Source organism: Kogia breviceps, chromosome 14 (genome assembly GCF_026419965.1).
Source record: "Kogia breviceps isolate mKogBre1 chromosome 14, mKogBre1 haplotype 1, whole genome shotgun sequence".
NCBI classification, from domain to species: Eukaryota; Metazoa; Chordata; class Mammalia; order Artiodactyla; family Physeteridae; genus Kogia; species Kogia breviceps.
Window position 1 is genome coordinate 22,265,004 of NC_081323.1, and position 21,219 is coordinate 22,286,222.

Genomic DNA, 21,219 nt, shown 5'->3' on the forward strand with positions numbered 1-21,219 from the left:
AGTGTTGGCAAGAGACCTCAGTTCCTCCGCAGGTGGCCCTCTCCATAGGGCTGCTTGAGCATCCTCACAACATGGCAGCTGGCTTCCCCCAGAGCAAGTGATATATGGGAAAGGAGGGTAGAAGTTACAATGTCTTTTATGACTAAGCCTTGAAAATCATATACTACCATTTCTGCAGTATCTTATTGGTTATACAGATTAGCCCTATGCCCTGTGGGAGAGGATTATACAAGGGTATGAAGACCAGGAAGTGGGGGACGTTAGGGGCCATATTGGAAGCCAGCAACCACATGAAAATTACACAGGTCTCCTCTTTTTTGAGGGCCTAACAATAGCCAGGCCTGTGCTAGGCATTGAGGATAACAATATATGGGCCTGAAAAACAGGAAAGCAAATGTCAATGGCCAGGGGGAGCCCAGGGTGCTCAGGGAGCTAGAAGGAATCAGCAAAGTCTGCAGAGGGACATCTGAACTGATACCTAAGGTTGAGAGGACCAGATGAAGGAGATGGTGGTGTGTTGTAGGCAGGAGATGGAAAGCACATGTTCCAGGTGGAGGGAACGGCATGTGTGAAAGCCTAGTAGAAAGAAGAGCAGAACTGGGGAACTGAAAGAAGTCACTGGCGTGATGAAAGAGGCTGGGTCAGATCACACAGGGCCTTATGAGGGAAGGAGTGTCCACATCCTGTGGACAGTAGGGAGCCACATAAGAACTGAAAGCAGGGAAAGGACACAGAGGATGTACTGGGTCTGGATTCCATGAAGCAGTATACCCACTGTGCCCCAGGACGGCCAGTTCTGGCTGTGTTCTGTTCTTGGGACATTGACAAGCGAGTAGTAGTTGAAGGAGCAGGGTGAGCAGAGGAGGAACTGGCTCTGGAAAGTGATATTCAGGGAATAAAGAGCAAATCTCTTGCTTTCAGATGTCTGTTGGGAGCCAACATGCTGGAACCACATGGTGGAAATTTCAGGAAGGCAGATTTCTGCCACCACCAGAAAACTTTTCCAAGGACCACAGCTGCTATAGAAGGATGACCACAGTCACATTCCAGCTGCTGCTCACCAACCCTTCTTTCAGTTTCTGTGGACCGCTTGTAATTCAACACTTGGAGGTTTCAGATCTCAAAGGACTGCACATGCAAGGGGACATTCTGATGGTATCATGCTGGGTGCTGAAGCAGCAGTCTGCTATCTGGGAGCCCCCAAGCCAGCAAAGGATAGTGGACCAGGCACAGGCTGGGCTCCTGGGAACACAGAAGTGGGATCTGCTTTTCAGCCTGGGGCCTCAGAGAAGGCTCTGAGAGAGATGAATCCTCAGCTGAGGCTTAAAATCGGAGAATTTTGCCAAGAACAAAAGGCTTGAAGGGCTTCCCAGGCAGAGGGAATGGCTTGAGCAAAGGAGTAGAAGCAATGGGGGATGACGAGAGGAGAGGCAAGCAGTTTGGGGAGGGGCTGGCCTGCAGTGAAGTTACAAAGGAGAGTTCTTGAACTTTGCCAAGTATAGAAGGGACCACAAAGGGAGAATATGTGCTAGAGCAGGACTGGAAAAAGTGTAAGAGTCATGGTCCATATTTTCGGCGTTGAGAAGATAAAAGGAGGGGTGACTATGGCCTAGCGACGGAGCAGGCATCACTGCCCACCCGCTAATGCCCTGTATTCCTTTGGCAAGCACCTCCCTGGACCTCTGTTCCCCATCTTAGAAAGGCTCTAGGCATACTGGGCGCAAAGGATACGCTGGTGTGATGCGGCCCAGTTAGCGACTCCCTGGGCGTGGCGTAGCTGAGGAGGTGTAACTTGGCAAAGTCTGGGCTGGGAAGAACTTGGAGAAAGCGGGCTGGGTAACAAGAGTCTTGAACACCAGTTTGCGCATGCACCTTGAGTGAAGCCGGCGTTCTGCGTGTGCGCGTGCGCGAGCCCTGGAGGCCGCCGGCGGCGCATGCGCCCTCGGCTGGCGGGAGTTTTACCGGAGGCGGGGCTGGCGCGGGCGGCGGACTGCCCAGCGGGCCCAGACCAGGAAGGAGCAGACGCTTTGGCGCAGGGCGTGCGGGGGCCTCCCGAGGATGCGGACAGTGGCCTGCGGACTTGCTTTTCGGGGACGGAGGCTTTGGGCTGGACGGGCGTCGCTTTGAGGTCAGGAAGTCGCAGACCCCTCCCTGTACGCGGCCCCGCTCACCCGCGCACCATCCTCTTTGGGGTCGGACACCTCGGCCCAGTCCAGGCCTAACCCGTCGTCACCCCCGACAGCGGGGACTACGGGGACGCTGCAGCCACCTCCGGGTAAGAGGAGACCCGAGGCCGGGCAGCAGCTCTCGGTCGGGGCCTGTTTGCCGAGCCAGCGGTCTAAACTCCACAACAGTGGTTGAAGGCTCGGGGGTGGGTTTCAGGCCGGGGTTGGAATTTCGCCTCTGCTCCAGGCTGGCCGCACAAGTTTGGGCCAGGCTTTTGCCCCTCTGAACCTCAGTTCTCCTATCTGCAACGTGGAATTGATGATGGTACTTACAGAGCTGTGGAAAGGATTAAACGGTATAATGATGCAAGTAAATTGTTTGCATATACACACAGGTCCTGGCATGTAATAAGGGCTTAACGGGCGACAGTGATTGCTGCTATTATCCAGGCTTTCATGTGAGTGAGTGATACAGTCGTTAACTGGGGCGATGTAGATCCTCGACCTACCCTTCGTTCTGCTATCTTTGCCATGTTGTCCCTTCGCGTATATTCATTTGTCTTTACTAAGCACCCCGCAACGCACCGATTTCTGTTTGGGTTGGGGGTGGGGGAAGCATGGACGATGTAGAGATGCCTCAGTCATGTCCCTGCCCTTTTCCAATCCGTTAGTTGTCTGTAACAGGCTCTAGAAATACAGTCTGGCCGGGGAGGCAGACACGTAAACGGACTTTACAGCCAGTGCTAGGGAGACCTAGGGGTGGAGCAGCCAGCTCTGCCAAAGAGAAATGGTGTGAAAGCTTCGCACATGAGCTCGATTAGGAAGGATGAATAAGCTTTACAGGCAATGTGTGCAAAGAGTCAAAAGTGGTGCATGGAATGGGAGTGGCAGGAGAAAGCAGGAATGGGTACTAGTTAGGACTAGCTTCTGGAAGGTGTTGAGTACACTGGAGGAATCTCTGCTGCTGTCTAAAGAATGGATTGGAGGGAATTCCCCAGCAGTCCGATGGTTAGGACTCCGTGCTGTCACTGTGAGGGCCAGGGTTCAGTCCCTGGTGGGGAACTAAGATCCCACAAACTGCGCGGCCAAAAGTAAAATAAATAAGAATGGATTGGAGAGGAGCAATGCTGCATGTAGGAAAAACTAGTGGAGAGGGGCTTCCCTGGTGGCGCAGTGGTTGAGAGTCCGCCTGCCGATGCAGGGGACACGGGTTCGTGCCCAGGTCCGGGAAGATCCCACATGCCGCGGAGCAGCTGGGCCCGTGAGCCATGGCAGCTGAGCCTGCGCATCGGAGCCTGTGCTCCGCAACGGGAGAGGCCACAGCTGTGAGAGGCCCGTGTACTGAAAAAAAAAAAAAAAAAAACAACTAGTGGAGAGACTGTTAGATTCTTGGGGGAGGTGGAGGAGAGTGGTAGAAATTTTGAGATCTGAACTAAATCGATTGGAAGTAGAATAAACAGGCCTTTGGATCTTAGAATTAATCAAGGATAATGTGATTTTTTTCCTGTTTTGAAGACCATGTAGATCATAATGCCATCAACTGAATTATGCACTTAGGCACTTGTTAAACACAAAATAACTGGGAAATAAGATGGGCTACATGTTAAGGTGAGTATTTCTAGTGATGAATTCTGTAGAAATTGAGAACAGGAGGTGATGAGCTGTGCAGATGTTCTCTGGAGGGGGTGGGTGAGGCGGGGTTGGACTGGGCCTTGTCAAGCAGGTAGAATTTCATGGGTCAAAGAGGGGCAGTTCAAAGAGACTAGAAAGCACAAGGCCGATCCTGGGGTAGTAAAGCCCCAGCAAGACTGGGACTGAAATGTGGAGAACAGATCACCTCATTTTCCTGTTTTCAGGGTTCTCCACCCAGGATGACTTCTAGATCAGAGATTGTAGAAGGTGAGTACTTTAGTGACATTCAGTACCTCTTGGGTTCAGGTTCCTGAGCTTTACCTAAATACTTTCCTGGCTCCTGGTGGACTTGAAAGCACTTATTCACGTATTTGCAGAGATGCTTCCTCAGTGTTTCCATGATCTGGGGCATACATTTCCTTTTTCCACTTTTTTGCACAGATACTTAGTTGTGATGGGTTTGATTCTGTATTTTGACTTTTTTATAACAAGTGCTAAAAGAGGAACCAGTGGCATCTAAGACTCATGATCATCATTTGGAATCAGATCCCAACCCTGCGGAAGCGTGTGGTAATTCGTCCACCTCCCTGGAGATGACTGAAGGCGTTTCAAAGGAACAGACTCACCTTGGCTCTAGCCCTAAAAAAGGGGAAAGTTGTGATCTCAGCCACCAGGAAGGACTTCAATCCAGGTCCCTTCATTTGTCCCCCCAAGAACAGTGTGCCCGTCATCAAGACAGGAGGCAATCCTGGCGGCGAGCAAGTATGAAAGAAACAAACCGGCGGAAGTCACTGCCTCCCTTTCATCAGGGCATCACAGGTGGGGTGCCATGTACATAAGACAATGGAGTTCCAGCTCAGATAAGAGGCAGTGAGGTATGGCAGACAGATAGACTTAACTTTGCTGCTTACTAGCTATGTGACTGAGCAAATCTCTCTGAGCTTCAGTTTCCTCATCTGTAGGAGTATCCTAAGCTTATAAGTACTGATGTCAAACACCTAGTAAGTATTCAGTAGCATTGCTATTTATATCATGTTATTAGCTACCCACTGTAATTTATACCATGAACAGAAAATCTGATTTATGGTTGTTCATCACTCACCTCTGCTAAGTGAATGTTCAACATTCATCTTTGCTAGAAGTAAAGATTTCTTCCTGTGGCTTTCAGCCTCATATCTTTAAGCAGAACAGAAGGTGGGCGGGTCGCTACCTGATTTTAGGCTTTATAACTGAAAATATCTCAGAGGGAAGGACACATAAAAATATCTAGGGTAAAAACCTAGTGTTTTAGACATGCTGTATTTGAATGTGATTTTGTGTGAATTTATAATAATAGCATCTCAGTAAGCATTGAAGTACAAGATTTAATATGGAAAGTAACACATTTCAGGAAGACCTTACTGCCTGTGTGACCTTGAGCAGGTCCCTTAACCTCCTTTGCCTTATGGTCCTCATCAGTAAACAGGATGAAATAATACTTATTTGACGGGGTTGTATGAGAATTAAATGAGTTGATATATAGCACAGTATTTGGCACATGGCAAATAAATAGTTCAAGTGTTAAGCTGTGGTGATTATTTTAAAGACATAACCTCACTTCCAGATGGTCTGATGTTTAGAAGGAATTCTGAGTAAAAACAGCCATGTAGCATGTCAGAAAATTGCTACCACAGTTAGGCTCATGCACTTTACTCCATGGATGTGCCAAGAAACTTCAGTTTCTAAGATTGTGCTAACCTGCATCTCTGTTCCAGAGCATGTGGGCCTAAAGTTCTGTTCAATAGAAAATTACTGATGCATAATAAGATTTGTTATCTCCTGGTCACTACCAGCCACTTGCCAAGTTTCTTTGGTTATAGGCAGAAGGTATCCAGTTTTTCATGACTAAAAGCAAGGAGAAGTAATCAAGAGAGAGGGTACAAAAGAACTTTAAAAACACAGACAGCTGAAACTGGAGGGCAAAAAGACATGTATCTCTCCCAATTCCCAAAGCAAATTTCCTTTGCTGTATAATAGTTGATGTTTTTAAATGAACATAATCGAAAAAACAGTATCTGTGTCTTCTAGTTGTTTGAGGATTCAGTGGCCTAATTATGTAAAATGCCCGTTTAGTTCTGGCTGACTCACTGTGTGACCTTGGGCAAGTTACCTATTACCTAACCTTTGTCAAATGGAGTTGATCAGATACTTGGGGCTTCCCTGGTGGTCCAGTGGTTAAGACTCTGTGCTTCCACTGCAGGGGGCAGTGGTTTGATCCCTGGTCTTGGAAGATCCCACATGCTGGGCAGTGTGGGGAAAAAAGTTTAAAAAGAGGGCTTCCCTGGTGGCGCACTGGTTGAGAGTCCAACTGCTGATGCAGGGGACGCGGGTTCGTGCCTCGGTCCAGGAGTATCCCACATGCCGCGGAGCGGCTGGGCCCATGAGCCGTGGCCGCTGAGCCTGCGTGTCCGGAGCCTGTGCTCCGCAACGGGAGAGGCCACAACAGTGAGAGGCCCGCGTATCACAAAAATAAATAAATAAATAATAAAAAATTAAAAGCGATTCACCCAGATAAGATACTTGCCTCAAGTTTTAATGAGGTGTGTATAGCGTTTAATAAAATGCCTTTTAGATAGCAAGTGTTCAACAAATTACTGTTAATGTATCATTAGGTCATTATAGAGAGGCAGCATGCTATTAGTCGGAAAACAGGTTTTGGTGATGGACTTGGGGTTGAATTCTGGCTCCACCAGTCTCTGGCTTCAAACAAGTTTTATCCCCTCTGAGCTTCAATTTCCCCATCCATAAAATGGAGCTCATAGTTTATAAGAAGATTCTTAAGACAGTGTGTGTATGTATGTATGTATGTATTCATTCATTCATTCATGGCTGCGCCACACAGCATGTGGGATCTTACTTCCCTGACTAGGGATCAAACCCACGCCCCCTTCACTGGGAGCACAGAGTCTTTAACCACTGGACTGCCAGGGAAGTCCCAAGACAGTGTATTTAAAGCACACTGCAGTGCCTGTCATAGAAATACTGAAATATTCCCACCTCCTTTCTTCAAACGGTGAATATAAAAGGAGTTAACTTTTTTTTTTTTTAATCTACGTTGTTTAGCAAGACAAGATTTTAATGTAGTACATAAAAGGTTCTTATAACTTTTCAAAGTTAGGATGCACAGATGGGTAAACGTCATTCTTTGGTGATCTTGAACAAATTAGATGTGACTCTATATGAATTCTCCCTTTAATTAGAGAAGGCTGCTTGGGTTTTCTTAAGTTGGACTACATCAAGGAGGAGGGAATTTTTCAGTTTTTTTTACTTTGCTAACTGTCTAAGTGTCCATCTCCTTCAATGTGGTGATATTTTATGTTAGAGCTCTGCAGATCCATCAGTGTCAACATAGCAGAAAGCAAACGGCTGGGCTGTCTCCTGCTTTCCAGTTTCCAGGTGAGAGTCTCAGGATTGGGAAATGCTTTCTTTTTCTTTTCTTTTTTTTAAACTGTTACTATGACATCCCCAAAGAGAGATCAATACTGTGTGATTTATCAGTAAAGGGTAAAAGATATTTCTCTCCAGTGGGATTAATTTAAAAGCCAGCTTTAATCCCAGGAGCTGATCTGTCTCTGGACTAGGCTCTACCAGTCCCATTGGTGCTGCTGTCACTGAGCACTTAACAGTCAGATTTCTCCGATCTAGTATATTTTGCTCCCTGGCAGCAAATGATGGGAATATACGGTGAGTGGAGGTCAAATCTAAGTTTAAGCAGTCATTTGAGGTCTGACTGCATTCTAAGTTGGTGTTATATGGCTGACTGGTGATCACATCAGTTTAGATAAGCAAGTCATTTGTGTGCATTAAATGACCATTTTTTTTCCTGAATCAAAAATCAAATCATACAGTCTAGGCAACAAAGTTTTTCCCTTACCTTTTGATTTTCTCATTTTGTTTTGTTTATATGAAAAATCTTAGGTGTAGAATTAAATCATGTTTACTCACATTTATTAAACATCATAAAATTATATGAACTCAGGACTGGCCTGGGAAGTCTTGGTTGTTGTACTGAAAATGCTTTTCTTTATTTAGTTCTCTGTTCAGAAACTTGAACCTTTCCTAAGGGGCACTGAGGGCTTCAGTCTTGAAAGTTTTAGAGCCAAAGGTAAGTTACTAAGACTAGACAAGTGAGCTTTGACCTTGGTCTGTACCTTCTATGAAGGTGAATTGAAGCCGCATTCTGAGGATCCCCATTTACAGGAACTGCTGCCTCACAAAACCAGCTCCCCTCATTTCTTGGGAGTTGCATTAAAAAAAATAAGAATATATGTTTATGAAGTTCAGAAGGTCCAAAAGTGAAAAAAGTGAGCCCCTCTTCCACCGTGACCCCAATCACAGTTCTTTCCTCCCAGAGACAACGACAGTCACCAGCTTCTTGTGTATCCTTGCAGAGAGATTTATTGCATTTCTAAACATTTATCCATTGAAATCAAATGAGTAAACCACTCTATACTGTTCTTTACCTTGTGTTATTTTTTAACTTATCTTGCAGATAGTTCTATATCACACTTATAGAGCCGTCTTGACATTTTAGTAGCTACATGATACTCCATTTTATAAATGTACCATATTTGATTTAACCAGTTTTTTACTGATGGACTTTTAGAGTTGTTTTCAGTCTTCTACTGTTGCACTGAATGGATAATGAGCCTTTTGGCACATATTCAAGTAAAAGTAAGATAAATTTCTAGATTGGAAATTAACTAGTGTAATTATACTGTAACTAAAAGTGTAGATTTTTTACTGTTTAATTGGTGATAAAAGGTATTTTTTTGTACTTTTAATCTGTGTTTCTTTTTCTTTTGAAGAGGATAATTTTTTCATATTTTTAGAGGAGAGCCATTTGTGCTTTATTTTCTGTGTATTGTCTGTCCATATCCTTTGTTCATTTTTAAAAATTGGGATATTGGCTCTTTTATATTGATTTTGTAGAAACTCTCTATATTAAGGAAATTAGCTGTTTGTGATGTAAGTTACAAATATTCTTTCCCAGCAATCAGTTTTCAGCTTTCCAGAAAGTAGCTATTCTCCTTACAGTGTCATTACACAATCATCCATGTCAGAAATATTCAGTGTTACCCACTTAAAAGACCTAGAAAGGGCTTCCCTGGTGGCGCAGTGGTTGAGAATCCGCCTGCCGATGTAGGAGACACGGGTTCGTGCCCCGGTCCGGGAAGATCCCACATGCCGCGGAGCAACTAAGCCCGTGAGCCATGGCCGCTAGGCCTGCGCGTCCGGAGCCTGTGCTCCGCAACGGGAGAGACCAAAAAAAAAAAAAAAAAAAAAAAAAAAGACCTAGAAAATACATGAACTCGGACTTACTTGCTAGTTAAAGCTATTTATCTCAGAACTGCACTATCACTATAATTAGAGTAGATATGCCCAGGTTATTTTGATAGCTGTTTAACATATCTTTTCCCCTCTGCATTCCTCACCTGAATTTAATTGTGAACTCTTCCAAATTTAAGCAGAGACCTGTTTTTACCTTATGCCCATAATTCTTTATTTGCCTCCAATATTTCTCATTACACTCTCGCCCATTGCTTGACTTCTGTAATATGTTCTTCCAACCAGTGCCAGCAGATCAAACCTCTTGAAAAGAATGAAATGTCCGTGCAGATACATCTTTTTAACTGCTTTTTCACCAGTCAAGTGTAAAAAACACTATTATAAATGTTATAAAGAGGAGTTGTCTTTCATTTTATCTATACCTATCCAAACAAAAAAGATAAAATCTTCCTGCATATTTATACCACTTTTTTAAATGGGTGAGAATGTAACAGGGGACCCTAGAGCTGGGACCACATTGATATCTTTGTCATCAGCTCACTGTGAAAATTTATATTATCTTTATTTTATAACATATAATTTTATTCTATTCTCTCTAGCATCTTCTCTTTCTGAAGAATTGAAACATTTTGCAGACAGACTGGAAAGTGATGGAACTCTACAAAAATGTTTTGAAGATTCAGAAGGGTAAGAGCAATTCCCCTTCTGTCCAAAATTATAATTGAATTAGGACTTTTAATTATTTATTTAAAAAAATATTTTTTTAATATTTATTTATTTGGCCGCACTGGGTCTTAGTTGCAGCACACGGGACCTTTGTTGCCGTGTGTGGATCTTCGTTGCGGCATGTGGGATCTAGTTTCCTGACCGGGGATCGAACCCGGGCCCCCTTCATTGGGGTTGCAGAGTCTTAGCCACTGGACCACCAGGGAAGTACCTAAAAAAATTTTTAATTAAAGTATAGTTGATTTACAATGTTGTATTAGTTTCTGGTATACAGCAAAGTGATGCAGTTACATATACATATATTCTTTTCCATTATGGTTTATTACAAGATATTGAGTGTAGTTACTTGTGCTATACAGTAGGACCTTGTTGTTTATCTATTTTATATACACTAGTTTGTATCTGCTAATCCCAAACTCCTAATTTATCTCTCCCCACCCCCTTTCCCCTTTGGTAACCATAAGTTTGTTTTCTTTTTTTTTTTTTTAAGATTTTTACATTTATTTTTTATTTATTTTTATTTATTTTTGGCTGCGTTGGGTCTTAGTTGCAGCACGCAGGATCTTTGTTGAGGCATGTGGGATCTTTCATTGCAGCATGCAGGTTTCTCTCTAGTTGTGCAGGTTTTCTCTTCTCTAGTTGTGGTGCACAGGCTCCGGGGCATGCAGGCTCAGTAGTTGTGGTGCATGGGCTTAGTTGCCCTGTGGCATGTGGAATCTTAGTTCCCTGACAGGGATCAAACCCGCATCCCCTGCATTGTAAGGCGGATTCTTTACCAATGGACCACCAGGGGAGTCCCCCATAAATTTGTTTTCTATGTCTGTGAGTCTATTTCTGTTTTGTAAATAAGTCATTTGTGTTGTATTTTAGATTCCATATATAAGTGATATCATATGGAATTTGTTTTTCTTTGTCTGACTTACTTAGTATGATAATTTCTAGGTCCATCCATGTTGCTGCAAATAGCATTATTTCATTATTTTTTATGGCTGAGTAATACTCCATTGTGTGTGTGTGTGTGTGTGTGTGTGTGTGTGTGTGTGTGTGTGTGTGTACACACATATGCCACATCTTTTATTCATCTGTCGATGGACACTTAGGTTGGTTCCACGTCTTGGCTATTGTATAGTGCTGCTATGAACATTGGGATGCATGTATCTTTTTTTTTTTTTTTGTGATACGAGGGCCTCTCACCGTCGTGGCCTCTCCCGTTGCGGAGCACAGGCTCTGGACGCGCAGGCTCAAGAGCCATGGCTCATGGGCCCAGCCACTCTGCGGCATGTGGGATCTTCCCAGACCTGGGCACGAACCCGTGTCCCCTGCATCGGCAGGCGGACCCTCAACCACTGCGCCACCAGGGAAGCCACATGTATCTTTTTGAATTAGAGTTTTCATCTTTTCTGGACATATGCCCAGGAGTGGGGTTGCTGGATCATATGGTAATTCTATTTTGTTTTCTAAGGAACCTCCATACTGTTCTCCATAGTAGCTGCACCAACTTACATTCCCACCAACAGTGTTAAGAGGGTTCCCCTTTTTCCACACCCTCTCCAGCATTTATTATTTGTAGACTTTTTTTTTTCACCATGCAGCTTGTGAGATCTCAGTTCCCCAACTAGGGATTGAACCCAGGCCACGGCAGTGAAAACCTGGAATCCTAACCACTAGGAGACCAGGGAACTCCCTGTAGACTTTTGAATGATGGCCATTCTGATGGGTTTGAGGTGATACCTCATTGTAGTTTTGATTTGCATTTCTCTAATAATTAGCGAAGTTGAGCATCTTTTCATGTGCCTGTTGGCCATCTGTATGTCTTCTTTGGAGAAGTAAAACTTTTTATTTTAATTAGACAGTTGTTCATGCACTCAACAAACGTTTATCCAGTATCTCCTACGTACCAGGCTCTTCTAGAAACTGGAGATAAATAGTGGTAAATAATCAAACAAGGTCTCTCTTCTTATACATTGTAATAGGAGAGACAGTCAAACAAATACATAGAAAACAATGATTTCAGGGCTTCCCTGGTGGCGCAGTGGTTGAGAGTCCTGTCCACCTGCCGATGCAGGGGACACGGGTTCGTGCCCTGGTCGGGAAAATCCCACATGAGCAACGGGAGAGGCTACAACAGTGAGAGGCCCGCGTACCACAAAAAAAAAAAAGAAAATAATGATTTCAGATAGTGATCATCTAAGAAGTCAGTTAATATGATAGTGACTTGAGGGGTGGGCAGCTTTAGCTAGAGTGTTCAGAGACGTCCTCTAGTGATTTGACCTTTGCACTGAGACCTATAAGACCTGGATGGTGAGAAGGAACCAGCCATGGAAAGATGAGAGGAAAAGTGCTCTTCAGATCTTCACTAGCCATGCAAGTTGGAGATAAATTTATGTTCTTTAGCTGTTGGCAAGCAAGAATATTAGGAGAAATTTTGCAGTCGTACCCCCAAACCGGTCGTTCCTCTTCAGGGGCAGCACCCAACCCTCTACCCACTGCCTGTAACAAATCATGTAACTTGGGCTTACACTTTTGACTTCACAAAGGTCTACCTTTCTGTGGATCCTTAGAATGAACATTACTATTAAGGAAATGAAAAATATTTTAGTTCAATGTAGCTTCTCTTTTAATACAGTATATATATATATATTTTTTCCATCAGCACTCCTTTGTTTTTCACTGTACATATCTTACCATGAGAGAATTACATTTATCAGGCAGCACTGAAGCTATTTATTCTCTTCTTATTCCATTAATTAAACTATAATACAGTCACCTGGGTTACCCATAACCCATCTTTTTTTTTTTTTTTTTTTTTTTCTCGGTACGCGGGCCTCTCACTGTTGTGGCCTCTCTTGTTGCGGAGCACAGGCTCCGGATGCACAGGTTCAGCGGCCATGGCTCATGGGTCCAGCCGCTCTGCGGCATGTGGGATCCTCCCAGACCGGTGCACGAACCCATGTCCCCTGCATCAGCAGGTGGACTCTCAACCACTGCGCCACCAGGGAAGCCCCCATAACCCATCTTTGGAAGATTAATATAGGATGCTATTCATTTGCTCATATTTGGCCTCTGCATGGTAATGAAACAGCAATAAGGTTTATGTTCCCATAACTTAATGCAGTATATTTAAGCCACAGGCTGCTGCATCTCAGCCAGAGGTGACAGAGGCTGTTTTTCACAGGCCTTGGTAGAAAAACACGAACGGTGACTCCACTGATTTGCTTTTGCCAGGTAGAGTACCAAGTACATCTGCAAAATTTTGGCATTTTCAATGCCTCCTGCTTTTCCTTTAGGATTAATCGCCCTACAGAGCCGAGGCATTGGTTTAAGTAAAACATATCCAACCAGTAGCTTCAGTTTAAGTGGGAATATAAGATGGTTATATGGAAACGTATTGTTGGTTCTTAAAAGATGTTAAGGTTTTAATTAGTGGGAAGGGAAGAGGCTAAAAAAACGGCGGGAACAAAACTTTGGAGATTGAAACCCTCAGATGTTTGATGCTGAATGGCATTATATGAGACAGAATAGATAAAGGGTAATAGGAATCAAAGTTAATGAGCTGGACAGAGCCAGAACCTTAAGTGAACCTTAAGTGCCAGGTTAAGGAGTTTTGGCTTTTCTTCTGAATGCAGTGGAGGGTCACAGAATTTTTAAGCAAGGAAAAAATTAAAGGAATATTTTAAGAAAGGTTAATCTGGCTGTGTGCAGATTAGAATTGGTGAGAGAAATAGATGATGAAGAGACCACTGAGAAAGCTGTTACCTGGTGCAGAAGTGAAATAGAGCCCAAGAATAAATATTTGTTGAAAGATAAATTCTGGGACTTCCCTAGTGTCACGGTGGTTAAGAATCCGCCTGCCAATGCAGGGGACACGGGTTCGAGCCCTGGTCCAGGAAGATCCCACATGGCCACAGAGCAACTAAGCCCGTGCACCACAACTACTGAGCCTGTGCTCTAGAGCCCATGTGCCACAACTACTGAAGCCTGCACACCTAGAGCCCGTGCCGTGCAGCAAGAGAAGCCACCATAATGAGAAACCCGCACACCACAACGAAGCCCCTGCTCAGTGCTACTAGAGAAAAGCCTACATGCAGCAAGGAAGACCCAACGCAGCCAAAAAAAATTAATTAAAGAAAACTTTTTAAATAAATAAATAAATTTAAATCTTCAGAAAAGTTGTTTTGTTTTTTTTGTTTTTTTTTTTTTTTGTGGTACGCGGGCCTCTCACTGCTGTGGCCCCTCCCGCCGCGGAGCACAGGCTCCGGACGCGCAGGCCCAGCGGCCACGGCTCACGGGCCCAGCTGCTCCGCGGCACGTGGGATCTTCCCGGACCGGGGCACGAACCCGCGTCCCCTGCACCGGCAGGCGGACTCTCAACCACTGCGCCACCAGGGAAGCCCAGAAAAGTTTTTTTTTTAAAGAAAGATAAATTCTGAACATGTTTCATTGCCATTAAAATTATATAAGGTGTCCATAGCAAGTGCTCTTGGAAGGTTTGTGTTAATCTCATCATCCTGTCTGTATTCTAGAAGAGCACCAGATTTGTCTCTGGAAACATCAGTGGCTGAGATGAAGGAATATATAACAAAGTAAGTGAAAATGAGTGAACCTTTGTTGGAAAATCTAAATTCAAATGGGGAAAATAACTAAACCTGGGGAAAAGGAACAGTAAATGTCCTGTTCAGTGTGTCAATACTAATGGATCCACACTGGAAGTTAGACAGCTGTACACTGGGACTTTATGGGCTGTGCTGATGGCCAGTTTCATAGAATGGAGTCTAGAGACTAAAGATGTGAATTTGATATTAAGAACTCATGTTTGATTTGATTAAATTAATAGCCTCTGAATTGGTCATGCTTTCTCATCCTTTTATGACCTTTTTATTCATATCTTAGAACCAGGGTAGACATCTAATACACTTACTGTTGCCCTGAGTGATTCAGAGTGAGATGATCGAAAATTAACTGAATATTTTTCTGTTCCTATAGGTTTTCTTTAGAACGTCAGAGTTGGGATCAGCTCTTGCTGCGCTACCAGGAGGAGGCTGAAGAGACCATATCCAGGTTAGATCTGTGACAGGAAGTAGGAAGCTTTTACCTTGTGGAATTTGATTTGAATTGATTTCAGTTCTGTTAGCACAAATTGAACGATGAATCCATTCTTAGAGGCGAATCAACTCATCAGATTTCTGTAACGTGTATATTAGCACTTTGTAAATGGAGAGTGAGGGGGAAGGGAAGGAAGAGTTGTCACTCTTTTCAGTCAAAGAACAGAATTGCCTCTGTTCTGTGTCCTTGGCTGCCATTCCACATCCTGGGGGAGACAGGCACATTTCTTCCCTGTACCTGGCAACCTGGGGCTGGGCCAAGAACAGTATCAAGGGACTTCAGTGAGCACATGGCCTTTGAGCTGCAGGTATGGGAGAGAACCCTGGCCAGGGCCTTCACGGAGATACAGACATGAAATGGGTAATGGAAGATGATGTGTAGGAGAGAGAGGATCTTTGTCTGGGTCTTGAAGGCATAAGAAAATGGGTAAGTGCTAGATTTTGATTTCATTTTACCATCCAAACCAGTGATTTTAAGCTTTTTTTCCCAAATAGAATCTTAGCTAGAAATGTAACTATAAAACATTAGCCAAAATAGTAATTGCAAAAGTGGCTTTTTAGAAGAGAGGTGCTTTGAGGAACACAGTTTGAAAAACTCCCCCAATCTAAGCATTGATGGTTATTAGTTACTTTCTTCACCCTTTAAATGTTCTATTTATGAAGATAATGTATAAGATAGCAGTTTCAGAATAAAAACTTTTTTTTTTTTTTTTCTTTTTTGTGGTACGCGGGCCTCTCACTGTTGTGGCCTCTCCCGTTGCGGAGCACAGGCTCCAGACGCGTAGGCTCAGCGGCCATGGCTCACGGGCCCAGCCGCTCCGCGGCATGTGGGATCTCCCGGACCGGGGCACGAACCCGTGTCCCGTGTGTCGACAGATGGACTCTCAACCACTGCGCCACCAGGGAAGCCCCAGAATAAAAACTTTTGATGGGGCATAGCTTAATAGTTAAGAGGAATGCTTCTGGAAGCAGACTGTCTCTATTCAAACCCTAACTACTCCTTACTTCTGTCACCTTGGGCAATCTGAAGTGCCTCATTTGAAAATGGGGATAATATTAGTTCATACCTCATTGGGTTATCATGAGGGTTAAATAAGGTTAAATGGAAAGTGCTTAGCTGTGTCTGGCACCCAGTAAGCACTCAGTAAATTGTAGTAGCTGTTACTAAAGAGTCATCATCGGTTTTCATGAACTGTCCATTATATTCAGTTTGTGGTTGTTGTTGGGGTTTTTTGGCCACACACTGTGCAGCTTGCGAGATCTTAGTTCCCCAGCCAGGGATCAAACCCACACCCTCAGCCATGAAAGCATGGAGTCCTAACCACTGGACCTCGAGGGAATTCTTTATATTCAGTTATTTTATTTATTTATTTATTTTTGCGGTATGCGGGCCTCTCACTGCTGTGGCCTCTCCCGCTGCGGAGCTCAGGCTCCAGACGCGCAGGCTCAGTGGCCATGGCTCACGGGCCCAGCCGCTCCGCGGCATGTGGGACCCTCCTGGACCGGGGCACGAACCCACGTCCCCTGCATCGGCAGGCGGACTCTCAACCACTGCGCCACCAGGGAAGCCCTTAGTTATTTTAGATAATTGAAGTGGGCCAGCATCTCTTTGGTAAAAGATTATAGACGTTGACTTCAGGATAGCAGGCTTTGGCTTTACCCCAAGTGTAGTCCTTTTTGTAAATGGACCTTACTGTTAGGTGAAGTCATCTAACCTAGCATTTCCTGGAGTCCAGGGGTATAAAAATATAATATTGGATAATGATCTCAGAATCTCCTGTTAGTTAGAGAGCCTGTACTTTCAGTGGGGTGGAAGAATATTGATTCAGGTTAATAAAGCCTTCTAGGATGTTTTTTCCCTAGGTAATCTTTACTGTTTTCCCCAGAAAATGATTATAAAATTATTTGAAAGCTCTTTTGTTTTGTGTTTAGAGGATCAACTGAAATCAAAAATACTGAAGTTGAAGTGGAACCTGCAACATATCTTGGGTCTTCCCAGAGAGAAGTCCTTAATACAAAGCCTGACTACCAGAAAATATTACAGAACCAGAATAAAGTCTTTGATTGTATGGAGTTGGTGGTAAGTTGGGTCGCGTTTCTTTTGTTGAGTTATCCAGCTTTGCTACCTTGTCATCCTTGGAAATTAAAAGACATGGAGAATATGTGTAATTAGATGTGATAAGAGTATATTCAACTCTACCTTGGGGAAACATGGAGAGACAATGGAAGAAAAGAAACGAATAAATGGTGATAAGTGCTAATAAATCAGGTGGAGGGAGGGCTGTAGGCTGCTATATAGAGGGGTTGAAGGTCCTGCAAAGGGTCTACTTTAATAAGACTTGAAAGAAATGAGGGATGATCCATGAGGACATTTTGGAGAATAGTAGTGTATCACCCCAAGTATTAGCAGGAAGCAGATGGCATTTGATATAGGATAATTCAAGGAGAGTCTGTTTACAGAGGGGCTAAGTGCAAAGTGTGGGTTTCAGGAAACCAAACGTAATCTGGGGCTTAGAGGCAGCTGAGCTATTATTACCTGTCAGCTGGAGGGAGGAACAGTTACTGTGGCACCTCGCAGGGAGTCATAGTGGGATGCTTTGAGAGAGCCATGACGTTCAGTTGAGAGACACAGCTAACTCGAGATGACCCTTCCGGAAGCAGGCCTGGGTAAAGTACCCTGACCTCATCCAGCTCCCTCGCACTTGGCTCCGTCTTGGCCAGGCCCACCCAGAAACCAGAGGACGTGAGATCTTGTTGGAGGTTGTGCAGGTCAGCCTGCTGGGGCATAGAGCAGTGTGGAGAAGAGTGGAGTGTGGATGTCTGGCATAAGCATTCCAGGTTGAAAGAACAGCAAAAGCAAAACTCCTGAGCAGGAGCTCGCCTGACATGTTTGAGGAGCCTCAAAGACGCCTGGACCCTTACAATTCACAGCTGTCTTTTGTCTGCAGATGGACGAACTGCAAGGATCCATGAAGCAGCTGCACGCCTTTATGGAGGAAAGTACCCAGTGCCTCCAGAAGGTGTCAGTACAGCTCGGTAAGCCTGTCTTAAGGGGACCAGAGCTTGTGCTGTTTTATGTCTCATAGCCCTTCGGACGCACACTGCCCTTCAAAACATATGGTCTCAGAGGGTAAGGCCTATATCTGGTAGGGTTTCTTTTCCCCTCACAATAACTATTACGTTGTGGGTACTCAAAGTTGATGGGAAATTTGTAGATGTAAATTCCACAGAAGCACAGTAGACTGAGAATTAAATCTCCACAAACTGTGCTGTTTGGGTAAATCCAAGACTTAAGAAATACCCATTGCCTTTTTTCTCTTTTCATTCTTCAAGAATCCACTAAGTGACACTGACATTACTTATCCACCACTTTTCCTGACCACCTCCAGCCCTAAATTATGTGCTACACATACCTTCATTTCATTATTCATTGGATGGTATTGTGGTTGTAGTTGCAGCTGCCTTTCCTACCAGACTGCCATCTCATAGAGGGCACATGCTCTAATTTGTTGTTGGAATGCCCTTCTGTGTGTCTGGCACAGTGTCCACACAATAAGTTTTCAATAAATGGTATTTGAATTCAATTGAAATTTATTTTTTGGCTCCTTTTCTCTGCAGGGAAGAGAAGCACGCAACAATTAGATCCTTCACCAGCTCGAAAACTGCTCAAGCTTCAGCTACGGAAGCAACCTAGCACACGTTGCTCTAAATCTTGTCAGTGACCTTATGCAGCTTTTCTGCCACAGGCTGCTCCAGAGGAGAGAAACAGGAAGAGTGCCCCAGTGCACGGCAACTGCACAACGGGCTAAGCTGTGACATCTGCCCTGTTGCCTTTGAAGATAACTGGCTGACTATAAAGCACTTCGATTTTTTTCTTAAAATGATGGAATTTATGCATCTGAAAGATGTCATATAGAAACTTTTTCCAAGAATGTGCAGAATGCTTGAGACTTCTGCTTTGGAATGACCTTCAGAACTAGTGGCCCATTCTTTTAAATATCCTTTGTGATCAGAAACCTTCCTCTTGTGAAGATGTTTTTCAGGTTTTGAAACAACACAGTCATTCAGGGCCAAATCCATTAAACATTTTAGGGGTCGTTCTGGTTGTAAAGGGAATGAGACTGATTTCTAGTGTGGCTTTGAAGGTGATTTTAGGTAGAGGAGTTGTGAGCATTGTAGCATCGTGTGGATACATAAATCACATCACAACATGTCCAAATTGAAGGAAGTACCACTCATTCTCTATATCCTGATGTCTATGTGCTTTAGCTTTTAATATTGAGTCGACATCCTAAATCCTGGATTCATGGCAAGAAGGGGTTAAGTACCTCTTTTCATTGTTCTCCATATTTGTTAATAATCTGCATTATAAGATTGCACATGCTTAAAAGCTTTCCCTTGTCTCTGTGTATATTTTGAGTGTATAAAGAAATGAAAAGGCAGGGAAGGCATAGCAGAAAATAGGGTTCTTTGCCAGGATCTGGAAGTGAACAGTAGTGTGGAGATACGCCTCAGCGTTAACTACCAGTAAAACACCAACTAATTTATTGTTAGTGTCTCTTATTCTCTGATCCTCCTATTAGGACAAAATCCATTTCACTTAAATACCCAGTCATTATCCTAAGTCTTAAGCCTTCGCCTAAGCACCAGTTAGTGAGAGGTGATATCTCCTTGCTTTGACCTACATTCCTTATTCTTTCATAGATTTGCAAAGCCCCTGCTATATGCCACACACAGTTGTAGGAACTGGGAAGAGAGCAAAGAACAAAAATAGACTCGGGACCTCCTTTCATGATGCTCACAGTCTAGTGGGGACAAGGGAACAAAAAGACACGGAACAAGAAGAGAGCCCTTTTCCACAGAAGTGATGTTTTAGTTAACTTGGGAAGGAGAAAGGAGTTAAATAGGGCAGTTATTTGAGGTAAAAGCAGCATTTACAAAGGTCTGAGGGGAGAGAGAAAAGTGTAAGAGCCACGTGAGACAAAGATAATCGAAAGTCATTGGAAGGTTTTGAGAGAGGGAGAGAAGGGATCAGAGCTTTTTTTTTTTTTTTTTTTTTTTTTGTCGGTACGCAGGCCTCTCACTGTTGTGGCCTCTCCTGTTGCGGAGCACAGGCTCAGCGGCCATGGCTCACGGGCCCAGCTGCTCCACGGCATGTGGGATCTTCCCGGACCGGGGCACAAACCCGTGTGCCCTGCGTCGGCAGGCGGACTCTCAACCACTGCTCCACCAGGGAAGCCCGGGATCAGAGCTTTATTTTTAAAAGATCAGGGACTTCCCTGGTGGTCCAGTGGTTAAGACTCTGCACTTCGCCGCAGGGGCGCGGGTTCAGTCACTGGTCAGGAAATTAAGATTTTGCATGCCACGGGGCAGCAGCCAAATAAAATCACTCCAGTTGCTGTTTGTAGAACAGACAGAAGCAAGTATGTGTGGGTGTGAGAGACCAGTTGGGCTATTGTAGTCCTCAGGTGGGGAATGACAGCCTGTGCTGGGAGTCATCCACAGTGTCTGGAACATAGCAGGCATGTCACCTATGTGTTAAACGCCTAACTGCCACGTATTAACTGAAGGAGAAAAAGTTATTTAACCTCTTATTTGTAAGATTAGGGGAATGATAGAATCTATTTCACAGGGATGCTATAAGGGTTAGATTAAATAACGTAAGTTTAGAACAGTGGTATGAATATGATGGAGGGGGTGGGTAATAGAGCAGAAAATGAGATGGGAAAGCTTGCAGTTCAGTTTGGGATGCCAAACATGTCAACTAGAATGTTGGATATACAAGTGGAAAACTGGGTAGGAAAACCTGGACTAGAAATAAAATGTGGAAGTTACTGATACCTAGTTGTTAAAGCCTTAAGAGTAGATAATATTGTCCAGAGTAGAGCAAGAAGGGAAACTGGACAGACCCAGGGAAAGCTTTTAAGAATCAGGAGTGGTGTTAATTGCCTACTCTCAGAAGCAGAATAGTATACTGGAAAGAGTGTAGAATTTGGAGTGAATCTTCATCCTTATCCTGAACTTCCTTTCTGTGAAATGGGGAGAGATCACCTCTCTCCAAAGGTGATTGTACCTCCCCAGCCCCATTTTATCTACTGCATTGTATTACATCTTTTGTTGATAAGAATTTGTTTAAGCCCAAGGATAAGAAGTATGTTTTTGTGTCTTCAACAGCTATGCAAGATAGAGCACAGAAAAAGAATATTTAATAAGCTCTGAGTATTCCATACACATATAGACCACAACTTTATGAGATAGCTTCTATT

The 21,219-nt window shown here is 44.0% G+C and overlaps 1 protein-coding gene across 10 annotated transcripts; it reads left to right on the plus strand.

The window, feature by feature from the left end:
- The first annotated feature begins 1,901 nt into the window (after positions 1 to 1,901).
- On the plus strand, positions 1,902 to 19,343 carry DSN1 (DSN1 component of MIS12 kinetochore complex). Of its 10 annotated transcripts, none has more exons than XM_067011904.1 (12): positions 1,939 to 2,275; positions 2,561 to 2,623; positions 4,022 to 4,064; positions 4,290 to 4,616; positions 7,159 to 7,232; positions 7,869 to 7,941; positions 9,725 to 9,812; positions 14,375 to 14,434; positions 14,835 to 14,909; positions 16,886 to 17,033; positions 17,902 to 17,989; positions 18,572 to 19,343. In XM_067011904.1, the coding sequence occupies exons 3-12, from the start codon at positions 4,037 to 4,039 to the stop codon at positions 18,673 to 18,675; spliced, it is 1,065 nt and encodes a 354-aa protein (XP_066868005.1). In that variant the 5' UTR covers positions 1,939 to 2,275; positions 2,561 to 2,623; positions 4,022 to 4,036; the 3' UTR covers positions 18,676 to 19,343. The 10 variants fall into 10 exon arrangements, with proteins under 10 accessions (XP_066868006.1, XP_066868005.1, XP_066868007.1 ...); XM_067011906.1 differs by having other exon boundaries at positions 4,344 to 4,616; XM_067011905.1 differs by lacking the exon at positions 2,561 to 2,623 and having other exon boundaries at positions 1,902 to 2,275; positions 4,344 to 4,616.
- Positions 19,344 to 21,219: the final 1,876 nt, after the last annotated feature.